Source organism: Coenobita brevimanus, chromosome 62 (genome assembly GCF_032717465.1).
Source record: "Coenobita brevimanus isolate Jiangsu-jjx chromosome 62, ASM3271746v2, whole genome shotgun sequence".
Taxonomy (NCBI): domain Eukaryota; kingdom Metazoa; phylum Arthropoda; class Malacostraca; order Decapoda; family Coenobitidae; genus Coenobita; species Coenobita brevimanus.
In genome coordinates this window covers 36305248-36332460 of record NC_137015.1, presented here as the reverse complement: position 1 = coordinate 36332460, position 27213 = coordinate 36305248, and the positions used below count along the sequence as shown (strand labels likewise).

Genomic DNA, 27213 nt, shown 5'->3' with positions numbered 1-27213 from the left:
TGAAGATATACAAATTAGAGAGTCTATCAGCATAATAGATGCTGTATGGACTTCAGGAGTTTGAGGTTGCTCAGAACCTTTCATATCAAAGTTGCAGAATCTAGAATAGGACAAAAGTCTGATATCAAAATAGAGGTTGTAAACTGGGGAGAGTGACGGACAGTAGAATAGAATAGAATACAGTAGCTATATATCATTTGACTGAAGGGGTTAATTGTGTTCTTGTGTTCTGACAGATTCATCATGGCTGAGAACCATCCCAGGTGCAAGATTGGACCGTCTATCCTTAACGCAGACTTGTCCAGCCTGCGTGAGGCATGTGAGAAGGTCAGGTAGATCAGTTTTATTGTACTGTATTATTATTGTATACTTGGTTAAGGCACTTCAACTGGATAAAGCCTGTAAGGGTTTTCTTTGAAGGAGTAGTTGAAGTTTATTGCTCACATGATACGGCACATGGATGAATTACTGGTCACTCTCACCTTATGCGTAAAATAAGTACCCCAACCATTGGTCCCAATGCTCATTGTGGAGCAGTAAAAGTTTGGATGGTGCATGGATGATACCGTATATATCATAATGTAGATACCGGTACTATTTATTTAATATTGCCAGTATATTACTTTACAGTTGTTTAAGTATAAATTTTTAGATGACTTAGCACCTGTTTTTGACATAAGGTTGTTCATAATACACCACGTTATTAACCCACCACGTGCCAGTGCCATTTTAAAACGGTCGGACATAATTCCGTGGCCAGTTCCAGTGCCGTTTTAATATGGTTTACAATAAAAAATTTCACTGTGACCACATTTTTCAAGATTCGCGGGTAAAAATTGGCAGGCATGTATGGTAACTGTTCTTCTACCATTCGGGCTGTCAAGGCCATACACTCACTCACTCTCACCCTTACGCTCGCTCTGCCTCACTCTGCCTGTGTGCCTCACCCAGTGCTGTACATAGTGAAGGCGTTTTGTAAATATTTTCATGTAAGTGTAAGTTGTAAATATTTTCTTGTAACTATAAGGACTATATAGTGAAGTCAAGTTGTAAATACCTTCTTGTAAGTCCCAGGACTGTACGTAATGAAGTCAGGTTGTATCTGTCTTCAAGTAGGTGTAAGATAATGCATTCACAGTGAGAAAGACACGCAAATTGTGATAGATGTTGAAGTAATAAGTAATCAGAAAAGTGTACTGAACATTGCTATACCTTCCCAGCATAAATACCTGAGTATAGGTATACCTTACATAGAAAAAGTCTTTCACGTATGTGGTGAGCGTGAGAGAGCGGCCATACCTGTACACGAGTATGCAGGACTCAATAAAACCCATTTCCGAGCCTCTGTGAGGATTTTAATGGCGAAATTCGTTGTTTCCACATCAAAATCTATAATTTTAGCGAAAAAAAAAAAAAGAGGTCGAAAAATGGCCGGTGCTGGGGTGACCCATAGGGCTAAAAATAGCCGGTGCGCGGCGGGTTAATAAAGTTGTTTAATGTAGTCTTTTGACTGTGGTTGCATTTATTTTTTTTATTTATTTTTTTATTTTTTACCATATTTTATCTCCCTCTGGCACAGTCAGGGACAAAAGTTTGCTTGATGTTTCACATTTAATATTAACTTGCCACTCAGGGCTGGATTTATGTGACAGTTATTAACAGAGAATCATGCTGTGTAACAACAAAACTTGACAAGAATGCTGCCAAGATGCATACTGTAAGAAATCCATGCAGAGTGGGTTAATAAGGTTAAATCGTAACTCAGATATAAATTGTAATGAAACTGTAATTTTTTTTTTAGAAATCTGATTCTGAGAGGCCCCTCCTGGCAGTGAGGCCCTAAGCTGTAGCTTGTTTAGCTTATGCCTAAACCTGGCCATGTCTTCACTGCTGGTGAGTCTTCCTATGATGATGCCTAATATTTTTCATTGCTCATATATACTGAATCATCATCATCATCATCATCCAGACCTCCCTTCCCACCCCAGGGCAGGGTGAGGAGTACCAACATCCAGACAGCCCAAATTTGCACAACAGGCCACGCTTCCATTCACTCACCATTCAGGCCCCCAGAATCCTGGCTGTATCTGATACGCCGAAAGCATTCACCACATTCTGTAGCTTCACATAAACATATCTGACAGAGTCAATCTGGACACTTTCACGATAAAAGGGATGCCAAATCTCTGATCATGCGCCTCTCGCAATATTCATCCAGCCAGCTCAATCTCTTCTCAGTCCTCTAGCCTCACCAACTTCCAAACCTCTCTTCCTCACACATTCATCCACCATATCCCTCCACCTTTTCCTTGACCTATATATCTATGTCTATATCTGTCTATCTATCTATATACATATATATGTCTATCTATCTATATAGATCTATATATCTATATCTATCTATCTATATCCATCTATATATATATATATATATATATATATATATATATATATATATATACAGTAATCCTTCGACTATCCGATGTAATAGAGCCAAAGGCATGTCCAGAAAGTGGTTCCATCCGGAAAGTGGGTCCCTGGCTCCTGGACTGGTACTTAAGGACCCTAACCCAGCCTAACTTTGAAAGGCACCTACATAACTCCCTACCGGACATGCATAGCACTTATTGAAACCTATTTAAGACCCTATTCACACCAATAATGGACATAAATCATGAAATACGTGAAAAGGAACCAGAGAATGAGGAATTAGAAGTGAGTATGGAAAATACTTAGGCTTAGCAGTGTACAGGGGACTACTTTGAGCAGGTCTGTGGTCACCTCCTCTAACTCTCTAAGGCTCTGGTAGTTTTGAAAATGCTCTTGAAGCACATAAAATAATCCAGTGTTGTGCTACACTTAATTCTTTGCACTGTGAGTTATAATTGTTTGACACTGCACATTCTTCTTAATTGCACCATGCCAATTGCAACTGCCAGTTTCAGCTGCCACTTTGCACTCCACACTCACACCACACTTAATCCTTTGCACTCTAAATTCTAATTTCTTAACACTGCACAACACTGTAAATTCCCATGTGGTCTAGTGGCAAGGTATTGCAGTTTATTCACTGTTTATTCATAAAAAACGAGCACGTGTGGCATCCACTGTGATGGACGTCTTCCCTGAACAAAGGTTAGGCAGTAACTGGGAACACTTTGCCAAACTCCTCAATTTTCATTACCAAATTTAACTTTTCATTACCAGATTCTTAAAGGAAGCATTAATTCTTCACTAATTATATGTACAGATGGAATTAATCACTCTCTTTATAATCAGCAGCATGTTTATTTTTGCGCTATGTATGCTAGCAGATTAATCAAAGAAAGCAGACAGTCCACCGTCTCCATTCTCTATATCTCCATACATGTGAAAAATCTGTTTGGTAATGGATCATGCTGATGCACTACCAAACGAACTTTTCAGTACCAAATTGGCCCACATTTGGTAATGAAAAATACCAAATGGCAACCGTGACTGGGGAGGGGGGAGGGGGGATGAAGGAAGGGGTGAAGGGGTAGTGGTGTAAACAGCTGCTTGGCGCCGTTCGGCGTGCGGCATATTCAAATTATGGGTGGGGAAAAAATTTGGATTTGGGGGGGATTTTTTTTTCTTTTTTTGGCCATTTTTGGGTTCCGAAGGTCCAGGCCCACAATGTCTGGTAAGTGGGGAGTCTGGAAAGTGGGCGTCCGGAAAGTACAAGGATTACTGTATATACTGTATATATATAGATAGATAGATAGATAGATAGATAGATAGAGTATAAATATAATATATATAGTATATATATATATATATACACACAGTAATCCCTCCACTATCTGACGTAATAGAGCCAAAGGCACGTCCGGAAAGTGGTCTTTTCCGGATATTGGGCACCAGCCTCCTGGACTGGTACTTATAGACCCTAACCCAGCCTAACTTTGAAAGCCACCTAAATAACTCCCTACCGGATATGCATAGCACCTATTTAAACCTATTTAAGACTCTATTCACACCAATAATGGACATAAAGCATGAAATAAATGAAAAGGAACCAAAGAATGGGGAATTAGAAGTGACTGTACCTCAGCCAGGGTACTTACATCACGTTTGTGGCTGCCTTTCTAAGGTTTTGGCAGTGGTGAAAATGCTCTTGAAGCACGTACAGTAATCCAGTGTTGTGCTGCACTTAATTCTTTGCACTGTGAGTTATAATTGTTTAACACTGCACATTGTTCTTAACTGCACCACTGCAGTTCGAACCGCCAGATAAACTGCCAATTTGCACTCCAAAGTTGATCCTTTGCACTCTAAGTTCAAATTTCTTAACACTGCACAACACTAAATTCCCATGTGGTCTAGAGGCAAGGTATTGCAGTATATCACTGTTTATTCACAAAAAACGAGCACGTGTGGCTTCCAGTGCGATAAGCATCTATTCACAATAGAAGTTAGGGAGTAACTGTTGATGTCAGAGAAACAGAGTTGCCAGATCGCAATGGCCACATTACCAATCTCCTCAACTTTCATTACCAAATTTAACTTTTCATTACCAAATTCATAAAGCTAGCATTTATTCTTCACTAATTATATGTACAAATGGAAATACATGTAACCACTCTCCTTATAATTAACAGCATGTTGATTATTTTCATGCTATGTAGGGTAGCAGATTAATCAGAGAGAGCAAACAATCCACCATCTCCATCCTGTGTATCCTCATACATGTGAAAAATCCATTTGGCAATGCATTATTCTGATTCATTACCAAACGAATTTCTCATTACCAAATTGGCCTACATTTGGTAATGAAAAATAACAAATGGAAACCCTGACAGGGAAGGGGGGAGGGGGAGGAAGGAAGGGGTGAAGGGGCCATGGTGTAAGCAGCTGTTTGGCACTGCGCGGCAATTTCAAATTACGGGTGGGAAAAAATTCAGATTTTTTGGGGATTTTTGTCTTTTTTTGGCCATTTTTCGGTTCCGATGGTCGAGGCCCACAATGTTCGGTAAGTGGGGATGTCCGGAAAGTAGAGGGATTACTGTATATATATATATATATATATATATATATATATATATATATTTATACAGTATATATATATACAGGATATATATATACACCTGTATTATTACCAGTATACAGTGGGCTCGCCTACTGCGTGAGGTCAGAGTGCACGAATCGCATTGTGCGCTAGTGACCAAAAATCATAACCAAAAACCTTGAATGCGCGAGTTTACCTCGCAGAACACGAGGTAGAGGCAAGGAGTGGCTCAAAAATGCCATTTTCTATTAATACTCAATCCACACACACACACACACACACACACACACACACACACACACACACACACACAAAACGTGCCAATAGTGACTTAGAGGCTGGTGGGGAAGGTGGTCAAGAGGAGTCTACAGTAAGATCTCACCAATAACAGCTTCGACAATAACGTTTTCGGCAATAACAGTAAGTTAGAATAGATACCCAGTTTCTATGATAATGACGGTTAATTTGCGAATACCAAGTTGATATACTGCTAATACGTTCATAAGAAGATGAGGAATGAAACAGACAGGCAAGAAGAGATGAAGGAAATTGCCGAAAATGTGAGCAGTAGCGAGGAGGAGAGGGAGTATCCTCCCCTCACCACATCCCCTGACTCGCCCGCTGCCGTCCCCTCCTCCTCCACTGCCCCACCTGACTCACCTGCTTCACCTGACATACCTGCAACCCCCACCATAATGACTTGCTGCATACTGGAAGAAATGTAACATTCGACAGACCATAAATTTCTTCGTCAAAGCCTAGAATAATACAACATTGACAACCGTTAAACAAGCGTCGTGCAGCCGGAGCGCTGTAAGTGTGTTGCTGTGCCTCGGAACCCCTGTTATTTAAGTCTATCAGGCCTGGTGTGTACTGTTGTTAACCCGCGCCGTCCCGAGGACGTACTTCCACGTCCTCACGTTTTGTCACAGCTAATCCCGAGGACGTACTTCAACGTCCTGCAATTGCAAGGTTCATAATTTCCACAATTTTCAATTTTCGCGAGTCATTTTTGGTACGTATACACGGGACACCTTCCTCAACAAGATGCCAGGCAGAGACAATGCCTTACCCAGCATGACCTCCTCCCCCCCCCCTGCATGCCCTTTTCTCAGCAATTCACCTGTTATCAGTGACCTGGCCAGTATAGCCATGTCATGCCACGGTACGAAATTCAGGGCCAGAGTGATTCCCCAATCAATGACAATGTGGAGGACAAACTTTACATAGCATTAGAGGAAGAAACAGTTAGAAATGATGATCAGGTAATGTGGCAAAAAAGGTCAGGTATTAGTGAGTGAAACAATGCTTATAATGCCTATATTACTGCTTGAAAACCAATATACTCTTGTACTACATATAAATTCGTAACAGTAAATAAATAAATACCGTTTATGAGTGGTGTGAAATAGTTATCCTCCCATAGAACTCGTTTTCTTTGGTGCCAGCCTGATAGAAAACCCAGTAAGGTAAGGAGGCTCTCCTACCTGTAATGAGTATTTTAAACCTCAGGTGAGCGATTTCTCTATGAATTTTCGATGTTTCTCACCAAAAGCGAAAGTTTTAGCAAAAAAAAAAAAAGGGTCGAAAAATGGTCGGGATTGGGGGGTACCAGTGGTCAAAAAGTGGTCGGGACGGGGCGGGTTAAGGTGACTGCCCATATTTTTGTTCTATCTATCTATCTATTGCCAGACGCCTCAATCCCATACAGGGTGGCCACAAACAAATCGCCTCCATGTCGCCCTGTCCCCCGCCATTTCACTGCCCTGCTCCCAACTCACACCCCTCTCTCTCATATACCTCTCCACCCCATCCCTCCATCTCATCCTCGGCCTTCCCTTCCCTCTCCCCCCCTCCACCTCACTCACATAACACTCTCCTCATCAGTCTGTCACCCTCCATCCTCTCTACATGGCCAAACTACCTCAGTGTGTTCCTCCTAATGCTTCTTATCATCCACATCCACACTACAATGCTCCTTTATATCCTCATTTGTCAGCCTGTCTCTCCATGTGACTCCACAGGCTCCTCTTAAATAACTCATTTCCATTGCTTTCACTCTTGACTTGTGTCCTTCCAACAACATCCAAGCTTCACTTCCATACGTTAGAGTTGTTATCACAATACTGTCATGTAGTAACTTTTTCACTTCCATGCTCACTTCCCTGTTTCTTATCACTGCTTTCAAGGAACCAGCAAACTTTCTTCGTTGTTGTACCCTTTCAAACACTTCACCCTCCAAACCTCCATCCTTTCTCATCACACTACCCAAGTACTTAAACGTACTCACATTTTCCATTTCCTCATCATCCAACCTCACTGTACATTCACTGACTTCACCTCTCTCAAAGACCATCACTTTACTCTTCCCTGCATTCACCTTTAGATTCCGTATCTTACACACTCTCCCAAACTGAAAAATTTGACCTTTATTATGTCTCTAAGGGCCAAAAAATGTCCAGGTATGAGGGGGTACCGCCCGTATGTTATTTTTTCCATAAGATTATGTATTCTCAGTGCACAATTTCACAGTGCACGAGGACCAGGACCACCCAATCTCTCACACACTGTGCGAGCCCACTGTATATGTATGTATGTGTATATATATATATATATATATATATATATATATATATCTATCTATCTATCTATCTATCTATCTATCTATTGCCAGACGCCATAATCCCGTACGGGGTGGCCATTTGACTTTGAGTTACAGTATTTGTTTTACAGGGAGGGGCACTAACCCTCCACCAACCCACTTGACTCGTAGGGAGCACGTATAGTTTGGTTATATGGTTACCACTCAGCGTTGTAAATGGTTTCTTGGCTTACAGGAAACCATTTGGCTTGTCACTCAATGTAAAGCCACCTGTAACGGAAAGAAAAGCATTAAGTAGTGACAGGAAAGATGGGAGAAATAGGAAGAGAGGAGGGCAGGCACAGAAAAAGAGTGATAAAGGCTAAGGAAGAAGTAGGCAGCACTACATCAAGTGACTGGATGATGGTCGCCATCACCTACATATATATATATATATATACACACAGTAATATACTATCCCATCACTTACTCTCATAACATCCATGACATTTTCCACCCATTACTCCCTAACCAACTCACCCACACCCCTGTATTCATCTATTCTACCCTGCCAGAACAACTTACAGCAACAGTCCCTCCCAGCAGTCTTTCTGGCTGATCCACTCCTGCACCTTACTTCTTGCACACAGAGACATTTACTTGATAACCTAATAATTTGGAAGGGAAGAATATGATTTTTAAGGTGGCAAATCAGATGAAGAGGGAGAACAGGGATGTCATAGGTGAGCAGTGTTTGAAGAATGACGAAGGAAGGGAAGTGGTGAACAGTGGGGATATTGAAGATGCATGGAGAGAGTATTACAGCTGGTTGTTGAATGAGGAGTTAGACTGGGACAGGGAAGGTTTGGAGCCAGCAAATTCAGTGTTTGCCCCTTGGCCTTTGATTGACACTGCAACTATGAGCAGGGCAATAGGCAGGATGCAGGTGGGGAAGGCAGCAGGTTTGTCAGGGTTGACTGCTGAAATGTTGAAAGACTCAGGAGATATAGGAGTGAGGTTAGTCACTGACCTGATAAATACGATTATATATAAGTGGGTTGTCCCATTTGATTGGTTGCAGAATGTATTTGTAAATGTGTACAAGGGGAAAGATGATGCCTTGGAAAGAAGAAATTATAGAGGCATAAAGCATTTAGACCAGATAATGAAGGTAATGGAGAGAGTTCTAGAAGATATGATTGGAGAAAGAGTGAATATTGATGAGATGCAGTTTGGGTTTATGCCAGGCAAAGGGACCACTGATGCCATATTCGTCGTTCAACAACTTCAGGAAAAATATATAGGAAAGAAAAGGGAACTGTACATTGTTTTTGTTGATTTGGAGATGGCCTCTGACAGAGTCCCTAGAGAGGTGGTGAAGTGGGCAACGAGGAAGCTTGGGATTGAGGAGTGGCTGGTTAGGGTCATTATGGCCATGTATGTAGGTGCTCACACCCAGGTAAGGGTGAATGGAGATATGAGCAGTGAGTTTTCCATGAATGTTGGTGTGCATCAGGGGTCAGTCTTGAGCCCTTTCTTGTTTATCATGGTACTTGAAACCCTGTCACTTGACTTCAGAAATGGACTCAGGTGGTAGATGTTGTATGCTGATGATGTGGTGTTGATGGCAAAAAATGAAAGGGAGGCGGAGGAAAGACTTAGAAAGTGGAGTGAGTAAATGCAAATAAAACAAAGTGACGGTACCTAGGGCAGGTGGCAGTACTGTCAAAGAAGAGGGAGAGTGGCCACATGCGAATTGTCAAAAGGGCGTGGGAAGTAATTCCATCATTTTCACTGTTTGTGATAAGTGGGTGCATAAGAGATGTAGCGGTATTAGAGGCTGACTGCAGCATAATGCTGATTTCATGTGTGCGGTGTGTTGGGGAGAGCATGTGGATATTGCCAGGCATGAAAGGATTGAACTTGCTGATGAGTCTCTTGTGTGTATGAAAGAGTTTTTTTATTTGGGAGACAGTGTGCTGGAGGTGGGGCAGGAGCTAGCTCTGTGGCTAGAGTGAGGAGTGGTTGGATGAAGTTCAGAGAGGTGTTGCCTCGCTTGACATTGAAAGGGCTCTCCCTCCGTGCTAAGGGATCTTTGAATGTGGCATGTGTTTGGAGTTTAATACTGTATGGTAGTGAGACCTGGGCAGTAAAGGAAGAGGATATTCGCAGGCTCAAACGTACAGAAATGGCAATGATTAGGTGGATGTGCAGTGTGTCCTTGAGTGCAAGGTCTGGGGGGGACTAGGTTTACGATGGAAGAATTGAGATGTAGGATAGGACTGGAGTGTATTGGTGTTGTGATGAGGAGAGGTAGATTGAGATAGTTTGGATATGTGGAGAGGATGGGAAATGAGAAGTGTTAACATTGAGGGTAGGGTACCGAGAAGTAGAGCGAAAAAGACCTGGGACGAGGTCATTGAGTGTGGCCTCAGGGTTAAGGGACTAAACAGGCAAGCTGCCGGAGACTAAGCAGCATGGAGAGCCACCATTAGGTGACCAAGGCCGACACATGCAAGCTAGTTGGATCCTTCAAAAACAAAAATGACAAAAACAATGCATCGAGGAGAAACGTGATAGATATGCCTTAGGTTTAAAGTAGACATAGTGGATGGAAAGTAAACTTCTATCACTGACTCTACAGTGAAAGATAGTACTGCATGGAGTGTGAGAAGTGAACAAAAAGCAGACAGATTCATGAATTATACTAAAATATGTACTGTGTTTTACTGTGAGAAGAGGTGGTAGATGGGGGTGCCCATTATCCACTCATTTGCAATAGTGCTGCCTACTTCCTCCTTGATGTGTACCCCTTCCCCCCTGCTGTTCCTCCTATCCTTCTTATCGTATATATGATAGTACTTTTCTTTCTGCTTTTGGTGGCTTTACATGAGAGACAAGCCGAATGGTTTGCAGTAACCCAGGAAACCAGTTACAGTAGTGGATGGTAACCATATAACCAGTTAGTGGAATGTTATGGAACCTACTATAGTGCCCCTGTTAAGTGGGTGGAGACCCTAATGCAGCATTCACCCAGAAACCAAACTTCCACACTAATTCGGCACCTCACTGTGTTGAGGTGCTGTCAGCCACGTGGGAACATTGGTTCCCTACTGGGACGGTTGATGGATGTGGTCACACAGACAGACTGGGGTAGCACAACAACAGTGACAGTGAGAAAATATGAAGCATTAGGTGAACTTTGTCCCTGACTGTATGCTTTTGTCTCCAACTGTAAACTTCCTTTTTGCTGTAGCTACTGTACATTTTGTCATACTGTACATCCCCCCCCCCTACCTTATCCCTCTTCTACACACAGATGATGTCCTCTGGTGCAGACTACTTACACCTGGATGTAATGGATGGCCACTTTGTCCCGAACTTAACATTTGGCCACCCCTTGGTCAAGTGTCTGCGGCCCAAGATACCTGATGCATTCTTTGACATGCATATGATGGTCTCAAAGCCAGAGGAGGTGAGAGACTGTGTTAGTGTGTAGATTTAATTGTGCTTAAATATTTAGCATTGTTAGTGATGTTGCAGAGTATTGATGTATGACCTTGTATAGTGCTTTATGTATACCTTGTATCAAAGCTTTCACCAGCCTTATATCTTCCTTGAGACTCACTGTTCTCCACATTCTTGACATGTTGAAAGTATGCGCAGATTTGCATTTACATGTCAGTTGTACTGTCCAGAAATTTCCAAAGTGAAATTGTTTATAACCCAGTTTTCCATATTTATTTGCAGTGGAGTTGAGAAATCGAAAGTTTTGTGTGTGTGTGTGTGTGTGTGTGTAACATGGATGAAAGGGTAAAATACTTCATTTGTAATGTTTGCCAAAGTATGAGGCAGGTTGCACCAATGTTGTATGGTGGGGTCGGTAGTAGTCATATTTTTGCCAGTACAAAAAATGTCCATCCCTTTTATTGATGATTATACACTGTCCTGGTGCACTTAGCAGGTTGAGGTGCCATAGTGCCATGCCACATGAGGCCAGTTCGATATACAGAAGGACAGGGATAACAAAATACAGTATGTGACAAACTCTATCGTTGGCACGGGTGCCACGTGGCAGTACAGTACTGGAGACTGGAGAGAGAGGCAGAGTGGCTGCCTTGGGGGAGTAGGCACATTGTCATCCATTTTGGGACAATTTATCTATCTATCTATTGCCAGACGCCTTAATCCCATACAAGGTGGCCACAAACAAATTTCCTCCACGTCGCCCTGTCCCCTGCCATTTCACTGCCCTGCTCCCAACTCATACACCCCCTCTCTCATATACCTCTCCATTCCATCTCTCCATCTCATCCTTGGCCTCCCCCTCCCCCTCTCCCCTTCCACCTCACTCACATACACTCTCCTTGTCAGTCTCTCATTCTCGATCCTCTCCACATGGCCAAACCACCTCAGTGTGTTTCTCCTAACGCTTCCTATCACATCCACATCGACACCACAACGCTCCTTCACATCCTTATTTCTCAGTCCGTCTCTCCATGTGACTCCACATGCTCCTCTCAATAACTCATGTCCACAGCTCTTACTCTTGACTTGTGTCCCTCCGACAACGTCCAAACTTCACTTCCATATGTTAGAGTTGGTATCACCATACTGTCATGTAGTAAGTTCTTCACTTCCATGCTCACTTCCATTTTTCATATCACTGCTTTCAAGGAACCAGCAACCTTTCTTCCTTGCTGTACCCTTTCAAGCACTTCACCCTCGAAACTTCCATCCTTACTCATCACACTACCGAAATACTTAAACGTACTCACATTTTCCATTTCCTCATCATCCAACCTTTCTGTACATTGACTGACTTCACTTCTCTCGAAGACCATAACTTTACTCTTCCTTACATTCACCTTTAGATTCCGTTTCTTACACACTCTCCTAAACTCATCCAGCAAGCCTTGCAGCTCCCCTTCGTCTTCACTTAACAACACAGTATCATCTGCAAACAGCAGTACAGGGAGTTTCCAAACACTGCCCTCTCTCATTAGGGCCACTCCAACATCCACTGCCCTACCTTGTATGTCTTTTATAACCCCATCCATGTACAGAGTTTGGGACAAGGTACACAAAAAAGTAAGAGTATAAAATGTATTGAAGAGGGTGGATATACATATTTAATACTGAGCATGAGAAGAAAACTAAAGATGGGACATAAGGTAGCAAATTAGAAAGAAAATTGCCATATTTGACAGCATCAAAAGCAGTGTTTTGGTGACAAGACTTACGGCAGTACTGTACAGTAATACCTCGATATACGATACCCCTTAGATGCAATACCCCAGCTAAATGATGGGGGTAGAAACACCACCATACCCGGCCTAACGATGGCCAAACCCCAGTTTAACGATGGGTGTTAATTTTTTTACTGATTTTGATGAGATTTTAGACTAAAAGTGTGTGTTCAGGTTGATTTATAAACTGTTTTTAGACTTCGGCTAATGTGTTTTAGCCATAGGTGGGGTGAACATTGTCATTTTGGGGTACAGTTTACCAAGCTTGATTTTTTCCAGACATATTTGACAATTTTCAGATTCTGTTTGTTGGTTTTAGTGAATTATTTACAGGCGTTAGGCTTAGGTTATCTTCCTTGGCAGCTGTTAGGCCATTTATATTGGCTTTAAACTTGTTTTTGGGCTCATTTGGGTGGGTTTTTGGCTTGGTTTGGTGAGAACCCAACGCTGGTAATCGCTCCACATTACATGTTTAAAGTACCCTGATACGATACCCCGCCTAAAGATGGGGTTTTACCTAACCATTTACATCGTTAAACCAGGATATGCCTGTATTTGGGTGGTGGGACTCCCACAGAATGGTGTGGATTATGGATTTTGGGGTTTCCCCATAGATTTCCTGTGGACTTCACTTGCTGTGATTGATAATGATGTGTGCTGGGTTTTGCAGCAATGGATACAAAAGAGTTTACTGTGTCACTTATTTCAGTGAGGTTTCAGAATATCACCTGTTTCAATGAGGTTTCAAAATATCACTTATTTCAGTCAGGTTTCAAGATATCACTTACTTCAATCAGGTTTCAAAAAATCACTTAATTCAGTCTGGTTTCAAAGTATCACTTATTTCAATCAGGTTTCAAAATACAGTACCACTTATTTCAGTCAGGTTTCAAAGTACGACTTATTTTTGTCAGGCTTCAAAATATCACTTATTTCAAACAGGTTTCAAAGTAACATTTATTTCAATCAGGTTTCAAAATATCACTTATATCAGTCACTACGTTAAATAAGAAGTCCAAGTTAAAGAGAGTACCTCATTACATTTTTACCAGTACAGTTGTCATTTTTATCTCTGTCTATCTATCTATCTGTTGCCAGACGCCATAATCCCGTAAGGGGTGGCCATTTGCCTTTGAGTTATTGGTTTTATGGGGAGGGGCACTAACCCTCCACCAACCCACTTGTTGACACGTAGGGAGCACGTATGGGTTGGTTATATGGTTACCACCCAGCATTGTAAATGGTTTCTTGGCTTACAGGAAACCATTTGGCTTGTCACTCAATGTAAAGCCACCTGTAAAGGAAAAGAGCAATAAGAAGTGACAGGAAAGATGGGAGATATAGGAAGAGAGGAGGGCAGGCACAGAAAAAGAATGATAAAGGATAAGGAAGAAGTAGGCAGCACTACTGAATAATTTTCACCTCAGTATTATTGTTGTTGTTGTTATTATTATTATTATTATTATTATTATTATTATTATTACACTGTATTCTCCTCCTCTTCCTCCTCCTCCTCCTCCTCCTCCTCCCTTATGGGATTAAAGCTTCTGGTGATAGGTAGATAGATAGATTTTTTATTATGCTGTATTCTTCTTCTTCTTTTTCTTCTTCATCTTCTTCTTCTTCTTCTTAATATTATTATTATTATTATTATTATTATTATTATTATTATTATTATTATTATTATATTATTATTATTATTATCATCATCATCATCATCATCAGCAGCAGCAGCAGCAGCAGCAGCAGCAGCAGCAGCAGCATCTAATCCTGTGTTGCCCCACGAGGATTGTAGGAGCCCAGGGCTAGGCAAGTTGGTCCTGACATTTAAGATGAGAGTGGCCAGCCACACACATCCCTGAGTAAAATTGTGTGAGCAATTAACCCAAACCACTCCTTGGATATAAACCAGAACAGGCTCAGTCTTATTATTGTTATTATTACATTGTTTTGAGGTAGGTGGGGGTGCTCACCATCCACTCACTCGATGTAATGCTGCTTTAGGTGTCTGCCCTTTCCTCTCTTCCATCCTTCCTCTTCTGTCTTTCTTTCCTTCATTCTTTCCTCTTCCTTCTGCCTACACTGAGTGACAAGCCAAATGGTTTCCTGTACACAAGGAAACCATTTACTACTGTGGGTGGTAACCATATAACCAAATTACGGCACCTGGCGGTTTAGTGGGTCATTAAGGCGCTCCAATCGGATTGAGCTTGTTTAGGTTTATATCCAAGGGGTGGTTGGGGCTTCTTTACTCACGCAATGCCACTCAGGGATGAGTGAGGCTGGTCACTCTCATCTTAAACGTCAGGACAAACTTGCCTAGCCCCGGGTTCCTACAATCCTCTGTGGAACAACGTAGGATTGGACGATAGATGGATGGATGGATTATATTGTTTTATTATCATGGCTACACAAGAAGAATAGGTAAATATTTAGTACAGTGGTGGTAAGTGGCTGTGCCCATCATCCACTCGCTTATTGTAGAGATGCCTTATGGTCTCTACACTGAGTGACAAGCCAAATGGTTTCCTGTACCCAGGAAACCATTTACTACACTGGGTGGTAACCATATAACCGGGGTTTTTGGTCAGGTTATGTGTCCCCCAGAATCCCCTATCATTGAATCATGGCAGATGTTTCGGAGAGCCTTCAAGGACCTGATACCTGCCTAGGTCCCTAACCAAATGGGCAGATTTGCATGGCCATGTGGAATGTGAGAGATGTGAAGGAGGAGAGCACGAGGGTGGAAGTAATGAATATGTTTAAGAGTGTGAGATATGCCGTGATTGCATTGTGTGAAACAAAGATGAAAGGGTGTGAAGTGGAGGAGTGGGAGGGTGTGAAATGTGTAAGGTGGGGTATGAATGGGCGAGGAAGATGCAAGGAATGAGTTGCTTTGTTGATGAATGAAGTGTGGCATAGTGGAATGAGAGAATACAAATGTGTCAGCTTGAGATGTATGTATGTCAAGTTCAAATTCGAGAAGATGAAAGTGGCAGTGATTGTAACATATGCACCGTGTGATGACAGGAGCGAGACAGAAAGGGACAGGTTTTGGGATGTGCTGGATGAAGCAGTGGGAGAAATGCCCAGGAGTTATAAAGTGATTGTAATGGGTGATATGAATGGAAGAGTAGGCACTGGTCCCATGAATAATGTAATGGGTTGTAGTGGAGTACCAGGAGAGGATGATAATGGGAAGCGACTGAAGGACATATGTCAGGAAAGGAGGTTGTGCATTTGTAATTCTCATTTCAAACACAAAGATGCATATGAATATACATGTCATAGAGGGAATGGTGATAATGTTGAAAGGAGCCTTGTTAATTACATGCTCGTAGAGAAATCAATGCTGGTAAGTGCTGCCGATATGAGGGCCGTGAGAGGACAGTGTGGAGGTTTGTCAGATCATATGATTGTGGTATGTATGATCAAGCTGAGAGGAGTGAGGTGGACCAGGAGAGAGAGGAGCGGTCATGGAGAGAGACTGAAAGTCGAGAAGCTGAGGATCAAAGAAACGGCAAATGAATACAGGACCGTATTAAGGGAGGAGTTGCAGTCAGTGAATTTGAATGAAATGGATCTGGACAACCTGTGGAATACATATAGGGATTGCTTAGTTAGGAATGCTAAAGTGGTGTGTGGTGTGGCAAGAGTAACAACAAAGAAGAAAGATATGGCATGGTGGGATGAAAAAGTTAAGAGAGCAGTGGAGGAAAAGAGGAAATAAGAAATAAGAACTGAATATATTGAGAGCAAGAAGCATGGAAAGAAACTGGTGAAGTGGAAATAGGAGGTAAATGGTGATCTAGGAAGAAATATGAAAGCAAATTAATGACTCTAGAAATAGAAAGTTATTCTGGAAAGAGCTGCGGAAATGTAGAAGTGACAGTGGAAAGAAGTGTGAAAGTGTGAAGGATCTAAGTGGTAGATTATTAACCCATAGGGATGAAGCAAGGACCAGATGGAAAGAATGTTGTGAAAGTCTGATGAATGGGAATGGAGAGAGCAGAGTGACTGTAAACACAACTGGTTTGGGGGGTGTGCAGAGAAGAAATGCAGTGCCAGGAAACATGACACTCATGCAGGTGAAGAATGCTGTGAAGCGGCTGAAAAATGGGAAAGCAACTGGAGTTGATGAGATGTATGCAGAAATGGTTAAGTGTAGTGGAGAGAGCAGAATGAAGTGCTTGTTGGAGATATGAAGCAGCTGGAGTTGATGAGGTGTATGCAGAAATGGTTAAGTGTAGTGGAGAGAACAGAATGAAGTGCTTGTTGGAGATATGTAAGAAGGCATGGATGAGTGAAGTTGTGCCAGCAGTGGAAAAAGGCTGTGACTGTACCCCTGTACAAAAATAAATGGTGAGTGGAGTGAGTGCAAGAATTATTGTGCCATAAGTTTATTGAGTGTTGTAGGTAAGGTATGTGGAAGAATTATTATAGAGAAAGTAAGTGAGATATCAGAAGTCCTAGTGAGTGATGAGCAGGGTGGCTTTAGAAGTGGCAGAGGATGTGTTAATCAAATATTTGTAGTGAGACAGATAGTGGAGATGGCTTGTGAGAAGGACTATATGGTGTTTATGGCATTTATGGATCTGGAAAAAACACAACAAGTAGACAGAGAAGGATTGTGGAAGGTTTTGCGCATGTATGGTGTAGGTGGTAAGCTGCTAGGGGCTGTCAAGAGTTTATGATGGTAGTGAAGCACGTGTAAGGGTGAATGGGCATCTAAGTGAATGGTTCACGATCAGTATGGGCATGCAACTATGCTGTGTGATGTCCTGATGGTTGCTTAATATATAATTGGAATGAGTGATGAGAAAAGTAAAAGCATGAGTAATGGAGAGATGGATGGTGTTGGTAATGAATGGTGATGGATGGAATAACTCAGATTTGTTGTGTGCTGATGATGCAGTGCTACTTGCAAATACCGGACAAGAGCTTGGTAGACTATTGCAGAATTTTGTAGATGTCTGTGAATGTCGTTCCATGAGAGAAAATGTAGAAAAAGTGAAGTGATGGTTATTGAGAGAGACGGTGACTCCCAGTATGATGTTACGGTGAATGGAGAGAGACTGGAATTGGTGAGAGAGTTAGAATACCTACATACAGTGATAGAAAAGAGAGGAAACTGTGCAAAAGATGTGGAAAGTAGAGTGACACAAGGAAGGAAAGTAGCTGGTGCTATAAAGGCCTTGATAAGAAACAGAGGCTTGAGTGTTGCAGCTGCATGAGGCTTACTTGGAGGATTGTTAGTGCCAACTTTAACATATGGATGTGAGACTATGATGTGGCATGAAAATTAAAAGTCAAGAGTGAGAGCAGTGGAGATGGGACTGCTGAGGAATGTATGTGGAGTACAGAGAATGGTTAGGATACAAAATACTGTACTGTAATGTGATTCGTCAAAGATGCGGAGTGAGGAAGTCTGTGGACGCCAGAATCGAAGAGAGTGTACTGAGATGGTATGATCATGTGAAGAGAATGGACAACAATAGAGTGGTGAGCAAGGTATATCTGAGTGAATTTGAAGGAGGGAGGAGGCAAGGTAGGTCAAGGAGAAGGTGGAGGGATATGGTGGATGAGTGTGTGAGGAAGAGAGGTATGGATGTCGATGAGGCTAGGGGACTGACAAGAGATCGAGCTGGCCGTATGAATGTTGTGAGAAGAAGCGGATGATCAGGGATGTGGTACCCATTTTTAATATAACAGCATTTGGAATGACTTGGATACGTTTATGTGAAGCTACAGAATGCGGTGAAAGTTTTTGGCATATCAGATGGAGCCACGATTCTGGGGGGCTTGAATATTGAGTGATGGAAGTTTGGCCCATTGGATTAGGCAAACTTGGGCTGTCTGGACGTTGCTACTCCTTGCCCTGCCCTGGGGTGGGAAAGGAGATCTGGATGATGATGATTATTATTACTACTATTACTGTCGTCAGTGGGTTGAACCAATGGCTGATGCAGGGGCTGACCAGTACACCTTCCACATAGAGGCCACAGACAACCCCACAGAACTGTCTCGCAAGATCAGGGATGCCGGCATGAAGGTCAGTTGCCACCAAGGTCATTAGCCCATCTTAGCTTATCATGAATCAGAGTAACACTGTGAGAGGATCAGTAATCATAGCCTTTTAGAGTGCCTAAGGAAGTGGGCCACATAGTCTTATATTCGTCATCAAAATACTGTAGTTGAAATCGTGGCGTCATCTCAGTCAGGAACCATCAATTCATTTTTTTCTTTAGTGTGCTCAGCAAAAACTAGTGGGAAATAGCCAGTTTGTTGCTTAAAGAATTGGGGTGCAGTTCATGTTCTGTGCATTTCTGTACATGTTTCATTCATTTCTAGTCTTTGAATGATTATCACCCATTTTGTAACTTGGTAGTCATCAGATTGACTCTAACTGATAGGTAATATGAAGTGCATGTCTGTGAATGGTTATGCTTGTGAGGTGGACTCAGGATTCCAGGGTCATAAATGATGAGTGCATGAGTGAGTGACCTTTTTTGACAGACATGTTGTTGATTAGCTCTACCTCTTTTATCATATTTTTCATTTTTTTCTTGCTTTCAGAACCTTACCTCACATCATCATTGCATGGGAAAAAGGTGATGAGTGCACTCCTGATTCATCCCCTTCCATACTTATCTATCCATCATCTCCTTGGTATTCCACATCTTGTCACTCTTTCAAACACACTTCATATATACTCATGTCATCACCCTATTCATATCTTTTTTTTTTTTTTGTCAGAACCCTATCTCATCCCACCATTGCATGGGAAAAAAGAGGCAGGATGATAATGTACTCTTGATTTGTCTTCCTCTATCCTTATCTAGCTATTATCTCCTTGGTATTCCACACCTTGTCTCACTTTCAAACACACATACTCTTATCATCACCCTCTTCATATCTATTTTTTCCGTTAGACTATTTAACCACTCAGGTTTTTTTTTTTTTTTTTTTTTTTTTTTTTTACAGTACCATACACAATTAAAAAATCTCTTTTGTCTTCTATCATGGTAATCCTGCCGAGCCCACATGTTTGATGGTCTTACATTGACTACTTTCACCTCCCTCTTTTTTAAATAACTGCATCAGAATACTGTAACCCTTCCACTGGTTTATGTTGTTCTCCTCTCCACATTCCTGTATGTCATACTGAGAGTCACCTTCTTTCTTAACAGCCATCACTTACTCATGTCAGCATTTATATACTGTACTTTAAAACCACGTCACTTACAAATGTCCACAAATATCTGCACAAGCCAGCAGCATATCATCACTGCCCCTCACTGTTCATTACCAACCCTCCCCTCTTTGTTTAATAACCCCACTGATATATGGTATACTACTTTTCAGTCGGGCCTTTGAAGTTCCAGGCTGCACACCACACGCGTTTGTAGACATTGAATTAACCCTATTTCCCCAATGAGTTCTTTTACACTGTCTTTCCAGCATTAGAGGTCAGATGCCCTGATGGCTTGTCACCTCCCTCTGTCTTCTGCATCCTCTTCCATCAGGTGTGTTTCCCTGATATCTCTCTCAATTCCATTCCTCTCAGGTAGGCATCGGTATAAAGCCTGGTACCCCAGTGGAGACTGTCATACCATATGCCGATGCAGCTGACATGATCCTTGTGATGACTGTGGAGCCAGGGTTTGGGGGACAGAAATTTATGGCAGACATGATGAGCAAAGTGAAGCTTCTACGCCAGACCTTCCCTGAGATGGACATTGAGGTGGATGGAGGAGTGGGTCCAGCTACCATAGAGCAGTGTGCTGAGGTGGGTTGGTATTAGCTCTTAACATATTTTAGTTTGTTGCTGAGTGGCTGACTGCCATTTCCCTGGGAGGTATAATGATAAGAATGAAATGTGGCTGTAAGTATGGCAGCTGTCTGCACACAAATATCGTTTAACAGGAAACTCAACAAGTAAATACAGGAGAGCCAAAGTCAAAGCTGTGATTCACACTACTTAATATGATTTTTTTTTTCCTCCATTTGTTTAACACTTTCCAGCAATGGCTAGGAAGCAGTTCGCTAGTTTTGGCAATTTATTAAACTTCCAGCCCATTGAGAACCTCAGCTGCACCACTGCTGGCCACAGTGTGGAGGTTTCCTAGAATGACACATGATGTCATTTTGATTGATTTAATAGTAGTAGATATTTAATAGTAGTAGAAAATGGATGAGGTGGAAGGATGGAGTTGAGAGGTATATGAGGGAGGGGGGAGTGAGTTGGGGGGAGGGTAGTCAAATGGTGGGTGACAGAGCGACTTGGAGGCGTTTTGTCTGCGGCCACCCTTTGCGGGATTAGGGCGTCGGGCTATAGATAGATAGATAGATAGATACAGTAGATATTTGCCAAGAGAGGAGAGATTGAGCTGGCAACCATAAATTGTGGAAATGCACACAGAGTCTACTGTGGTTCATAAACTTAGGATTTAATGTCATAGTTTTTTCCTCTACAATTTTTTTCTTTCTTAATACTGTCAACTGACATTTGTGCCTGTAATTATTAGAGTATGAACAGATTTTATACATGATAAATGAAAATGGAATGATACATTATTTCTAAATGTAGGTAAAGGTTTCATTTATTGTATATTTAAAACCACTAAAATAGAGACTGTACCTCACTAGAAATTAGGTTCAGTAGTGGCAACCATCATCCACTCACTTGACGTAGTGCTGCCTACTTCTACCTTCACCTTTTTTTTTGTCTCTCTCTCTCTCTCTCTCTAAATTTTTTTCTTTCATAATTATGTCCAGTATCCTAGATATTTGTGCCTGTAATTACTAGAGAATGAACAGATTTTATACATGATAAATGAGAATGGATTGATATATTATTTTTAAATGTAGATAAAGATTTCTCTTATAGTGTATATATATATTTCCACCCCCAAAATAGGTACTGTACATCACTGTAGAAATCAGGTATTGGTGACCATCATCCACTCACTTGATGTAGCACAGCCTTTTTCCTTCACCCTTATCATTCTTTTTCTGTGTCTACCCTCCTCTCTTTCTACTTTTCCCATCCTTCCTGTCCCATTTTATCACTCTTTCCACTTCAGATGGCACTGCATTGAGTGACATGCCTCATGGCATCCTGAAACCCAGGAAACCATTTACAGTACAATGCTGGTGTAACCATACAGTTTAACCAAAAACAGGGCAATGTAGTGCCTACTGTGTGCCTCTGTAAACTGGGCAGAGAAATGTAAATGTGGCATCCATCTGGTAGTCAAAGATTCACATGTTTCCCCACACAATTCTGCGATTGGGGTGGTTGCTTGCCTGTGGTTGATGGGTCTGCTGAACCAGACAGACCAGGATTAATCAGCATCAACAACAACAACTTCATTACAAAAACTTGAATTACTGTATATTGGACAGGTATCCCTCAATGATAAGGTTTCATTGCCTAAAACTGTAATGCTAGTGAGCTCCATACAGTAAAATACATTGTGATATGAGTTTAATGGTTATAAATGCTTGTGTGCCAAAGTTGGACCATAATAAAGGTCATATACACCTAAAACACCACATACTGTCACAAAAGTTTAAACCATTAGAGATAAATGGCAGTCATAAAATGAGAAAAGACACTTCAGATAATGTGTCAGGTTTTAGTGGGTAGTCAGCACTTGCATTTACTTACAGTAACATTGCTATTTTGCATTAATATCTTTTATTTACTGTCAGAACTTCTCAGAAAATACAATATTAATTATTATATTTTTGTCCCAATACACTATTAAAATAAAAATTGGATGTTGTTAGCCAAAAAAGTGTTAGCAGAAATAAATAAATAACACCTTTGTGGATGAAAGTGCCTTTGTTTTTCTTTTAAGTTGGGAAATACCTTTTTATTGAATAGCAGAGGTACCTGTTATCACTGGGCCAAAAAGGTGAGCACTCTAATCCTATTTGTTCTTGTTAAGTTTTTCTTTCTGCTCCAGGAAGACCATGTACCTCTTATGCTTTTGAAGAGGAATTATAAGAGGTCCAGGAACTTTCTATATCAGCTTTCGCAGACTAACGCACAGTAGTTGTGTTCACTTGTGTACTATTATCGGTGACCTCAAGTGACCTCACATAGTCTATGTCCAAACTAGAGGTCATGTGAGTCTCCATGACAAAAATTGGGCTGCTGGGTTCAGTCATTTGAGCATATATTACCAGTGACCTCAAATGACCTCGGAGGTCAATCTCACATAGCATATGTCCGAACTGGAGGTCATGTGAGTCTCCGTGTCAAAAATTGGGCTGCTGGGTCTGGTCGTTCAAGCATGTTACTGGTGACTTCAGATGACCTCCGACCAGTGACCTCAAATGACTTCGGAGGTCAACCTCACATTGCCTATGTCCGAACTGGAGGTCATGTGAGTCTCCATGCCAAAAATTGGTCTGCTGGGTCTGCTCGTTTGAGTATGTATTACCAGTGACCTCAAATGACCTCTGACTAGTGGCCTCAAATGACCTCAGAGGTCAACCTCACATAGCCTGTGTCCAGACTGGAGGTTATGTGAGTATCCATGCCAAAAATTGGGCTGCAGGGGTACCTGGCATAGCCTGGGCCTAAAAGGTAAACAGTCTACCGGTGACCTCAGATGACCCAGATCTGAATTTTGACCCCCCTAAAACCATCCTTGGGTCACCCTGGTTCAGAGTATATATGGGTATGGGGGTCTCTGGCCCTTGGTTTGGGTGTGATTGAAGGACAAACAAACAAACAATTTGGCTCTTTTTATTAATATATATATAGATAATACAATGCCTGTGTGCATTTTTGCAAAAGCAGCATCACTATGGATCAGTTTCCAGTCCTGTTTTTACCATCCCTGTTCAAAGTAGTTACAGCAGCTGGCAGCTTCTTGAGTCTAGGTGTCTGCTGACTTGTTAAAATCATTAAATCCAAGTAGTGTTAACAGGAATTTTGTTACAGGTTAAACTTATTCCTGCTGTCTCCAGATATTTGTTAAATTTGGAAAGACCATGTATTGACAGGGTTATTGAAAGGAGTATCTAATGCCTCAAGTGTATAAAATAACTTGTAAGCTGAATGAATTCATTTGGAGAGTAAAATAATAGTAATTCCTATTGAAGAGATTAATATATATACAGAGCCTTTGTTGAAGCTTGTATTTAGGTAGACATGATTTTACTATAGTAGGCTTAGTAATTTTTGTTTTATTATTCTAGAACTTGTTCTTCTCATGGAAGGTTTGTGAGGGTGATGTTTGCTGAAGTGTATATTCCAAGAATACTTTTAAAAGACCTTGTGGAGTTATGTGGAGAGACGGACACGTAATCGAGAAGTTTGGGCGTGTTGTGGTGTTCATGTAATTGTTCTGGGAATTGTTAGAAGTACTGTACTCTGAGTCGGTTCGGCTATGCTAGGAGAAGGAAGAAAAACTAATTGACTAGGAGACCGTATGTGAGTTAGATGGAGGGGGAGAGGGAAACTGAAGATGAGGTGGAAGGACGATACGGAGAGTTATATGGGATGGGAGTTAGAAGAAGGGAAACCTGATGGTGGAGGACAGGGTGACATGGAGGCAATTTTGTTTATGGTAGTAGATATGTAGATAGACTTTAGCCTTTGTGTTAACACATCTTACCTATTTAGTGAAAAAGTTACTACATGACAGTATTGTGATACCAACTCTAACGTATGAAAGTGAAGCTTGGACGTTGTTGGAAGGACATAAGTCAAGAGTGAGAGCAGTGGAAATGAGTTATTTAAGAGGAGCCTGTGGAGTCACATGGAGAGACAGGCTGACAAATGAGGATATAAAGGAGTGTTGTGGTGTGGATGTGGATGTGATAGGAAGCATTAGGAAGAACACACAGAGGTGGTTTGGCCATGTGGAGAGGATGGAGGGTGAGAGACTGACGAGGAGAATGTATGTGAATGAGGTGGAGGGGGGGAGAGGGAGGGGAAGCCCGAGGATGAGATGGAGGGATGGGGTGGAGAGGTATATGAGAGAGGGAGGCGTGAGTTGGGAGCAGGGCAGTGAAATGGCGGGGGACAGGGCGACGTGGAGGTGATTTGTTTGTGGCCACCCTGTACAGGATTGAAGTGTCTGGCAGTAGATAGATAGATAGATAGTCTTTGTTTTCTTGCTACCTTCAGTGATTTTGTTGAACATAGGGACTCTTATTCAAGGAAATTTTGAAAGCCATTTCTAACTCTTCTAGTTTATATTGTCTACTGTCATATGAGTTAATTCAGGAAGAATAAATAGGGTATCTGATCCAAGAGTTAATGTCATTTTGAATATAACTAGTACTGGAATCACCTTAAACAACTGCCTATATATACTGTATTATACATGTTGTGAAAAAATTACTTACTTCCCTGGGCAAATGGTTTTGCATTGCACCTGCTTTTGTGCTTCCTTATTGTTTATTTCTGGATCCTACCATACCCAGTCTCATAGGTGGTAATAATGGTTGGAATAATTATTGTGAAAACTAACCTCTTCCATCAGTGAAGGCTGTTGTGTGTTCTGAATTGCTGTATTTTTTGCAGGCAGGTGCAAACATGATTGTGTCAGGAAGTGCAGTGGTAAATGCTTCTGACCCCAAGGCTGTCATAGCACAGATGAGAGCAGCAGTCGTCAAAGAACTTGGTAACTAGGACCTACCACTGTTAACCTTACACTGGGGAGCAGGAATGTTGCAAATCATCAATGTGTCTGTACATTATTATGGTGCTGTATTCAGGACGATCACAGCAAACAGATGATCACCATGCATACTTATCCTGACTCAGTTGCAGACCTTCATTCCATCCTCAGCCTGAAGCTTCAAAGGGACAGACTAGTTATGCAGAGGAACAAGAATTAATTTAGGGTAAGAGACTCTATGAATCCTATGTGTACCAGTAGTTTTGGAAGCCAGAACAGTTATAAAGCTCATAAGAAACTTAACATTCCCAGTGCATCTCCAAAGAAAACAATAGTTGAATGTAAAAGGTATCGTAAATGCAATATATTATATCTAAACTGTTATTACCAATTTAATTGATCTGTCATGCTTCTACAACTGTTTCAAAAATTCTTTTGTTTCAGGCCATATTGTGAGAATACTGAAGAATGACAAGAATCGAAAAATCTTGTCATAGCCTTTCCCAGTCCATCTTTTCATTCCAAGCTGCTTTCTCATAGTAGTCTTATCCACATTTAACTTTCCACTTCAGTTTCAGGCAGCCCTTCCTTTTCGTGGCATCCACTTTTCTAATAGCTATCCATCTAATCAGTCCTCTTTACACTGTGTAGTTGCAGAAATTTAGATGAAAAAATATTAAAGTCAGGTTACAAAAGAATACATTTTAATAATACTGAAGTGAGATTAAAGGAATATTGAAGTTGATGGGAGAGTGAGGAGAGGATGACTGAGATTGAGATGAAATGACAAAATGGTAGAGTATATGAGGGAAGATGGCATGGGTTGGTGGTAAGGGATAAAGATAGGTGGTGATAGAAGGACTTGAGTGTGTGACAGTCATGATAATTGTAGATGAACTTTGGGATTGGGCATTTGACAATGGATAGACACTAGACAGATTGGTAAGATGAAGTTTTAGGGAGGGAAGCAAAATGAGATAATGAACAAGCAACCTAAATAAACTTTGAAGATTGTGTCTGGCAGTGCATAGGAAAATGTATGTAAAAGGGAGAAGAATATCCAAACTGATAGGTGTCACAAAAGAACCAGTACAGGTACGATAGGCTACTATAGTCACGCCTTGGTATGCGATGGGGTTATGTCAAGTGAAAACTCGTCGCATACTGATTTATTGTATACCAAGGTTGATATAATATGGGTTCAGCGGGGATAGGTAGAGGACCAAGGACCACATAACCTAAAAAAAAAAATAAATAAAAAATAATTTTACCCTTGGCTTTTCGCTAGGGGTAACATCCTTGCCAGACATGATTTTCAAATCACAAGTTTCAGTTATTCTCACAAAAGTTAATGCTCTTAATATCGCACACTGTACTATTTGTTGCTTTCTTGTGCTATTATTTGATGATAGCAGTGGTGTTTCAGTGCCCTTGTGCATGAAACAGAACAAAAGCAGATTATCACAGTGAATGCAAACACTAGGGTACCATCTTAGATCAAACGTCTGACTGCCAGTTTGCATAGGAGGCACCATGCATTCACAGGATTGTTGTACATGGCCACCACAATTGTTGTATGAGCGAATTTCACCACTGTGATCGCGAAACTGGGTATAACTTTCAGTTCATCATTATATCATTTTATCACATCCCAAACTGACGTATGCCTTGGCCTGACTGTATTCAGAGATTATACTCTGCCTGGCATCA

The 27213-nt window shown here is 41.4% G+C and overlaps 2 protein-coding genes across 2 annotated transcripts in view; both read left to right on the top strand.

The window, feature by feature from the left end:
* Window positions 1–27213, top strand: part of LOC145404127 (uncharacterized) — a 101047-nt gene that overhangs the window by 35068 nt on the left and 38766 nt on the right. The window lies entirely within an intron of this gene.
* Rpe (ribulose-phosphate 3-epimerase) lies at window positions 222–25549 on the top strand. Its single transcript, XM_080275759.1, has 5 exons — window positions 222–327; window positions 10927–11082; window positions 18801–18908; window positions 20424–20645; window positions 25407–25549. Exons 1-5 carry the CDS (start codon window positions 244–246, stop codon window positions 25512–25514), a joined length of 678 nt encoding a protein of 225 aa, XP_080131885.1. The 5' UTR covers window positions 222–243; the 3' UTR covers window positions 25515–25549.

Bases quoted from the DNA above. Each gene is read 5' to 3' on its own strand.
- Rpe (XM_080275759.1), top strand. From the start codon at position 244: ATGGCTGAGAACCATCCCAGGTGCAAGATTGGACCGTCTATCCTTAAC. The intron at 11,083-18,800 runs GTGAGAGACTGT...TACTGTCGTCAG, and splicing joins TGGTCTCAAAGCCAGAGGAG to TGGGTTGAACCAATGGCTGA. The intron at 20,646-25,406 runs GTGGGTTGGTAT...TATTTTTTGCAG, and splicing joins CCATAGAGCAGTGTGCTGAG to GCAGGTGCAAACATGATTGT.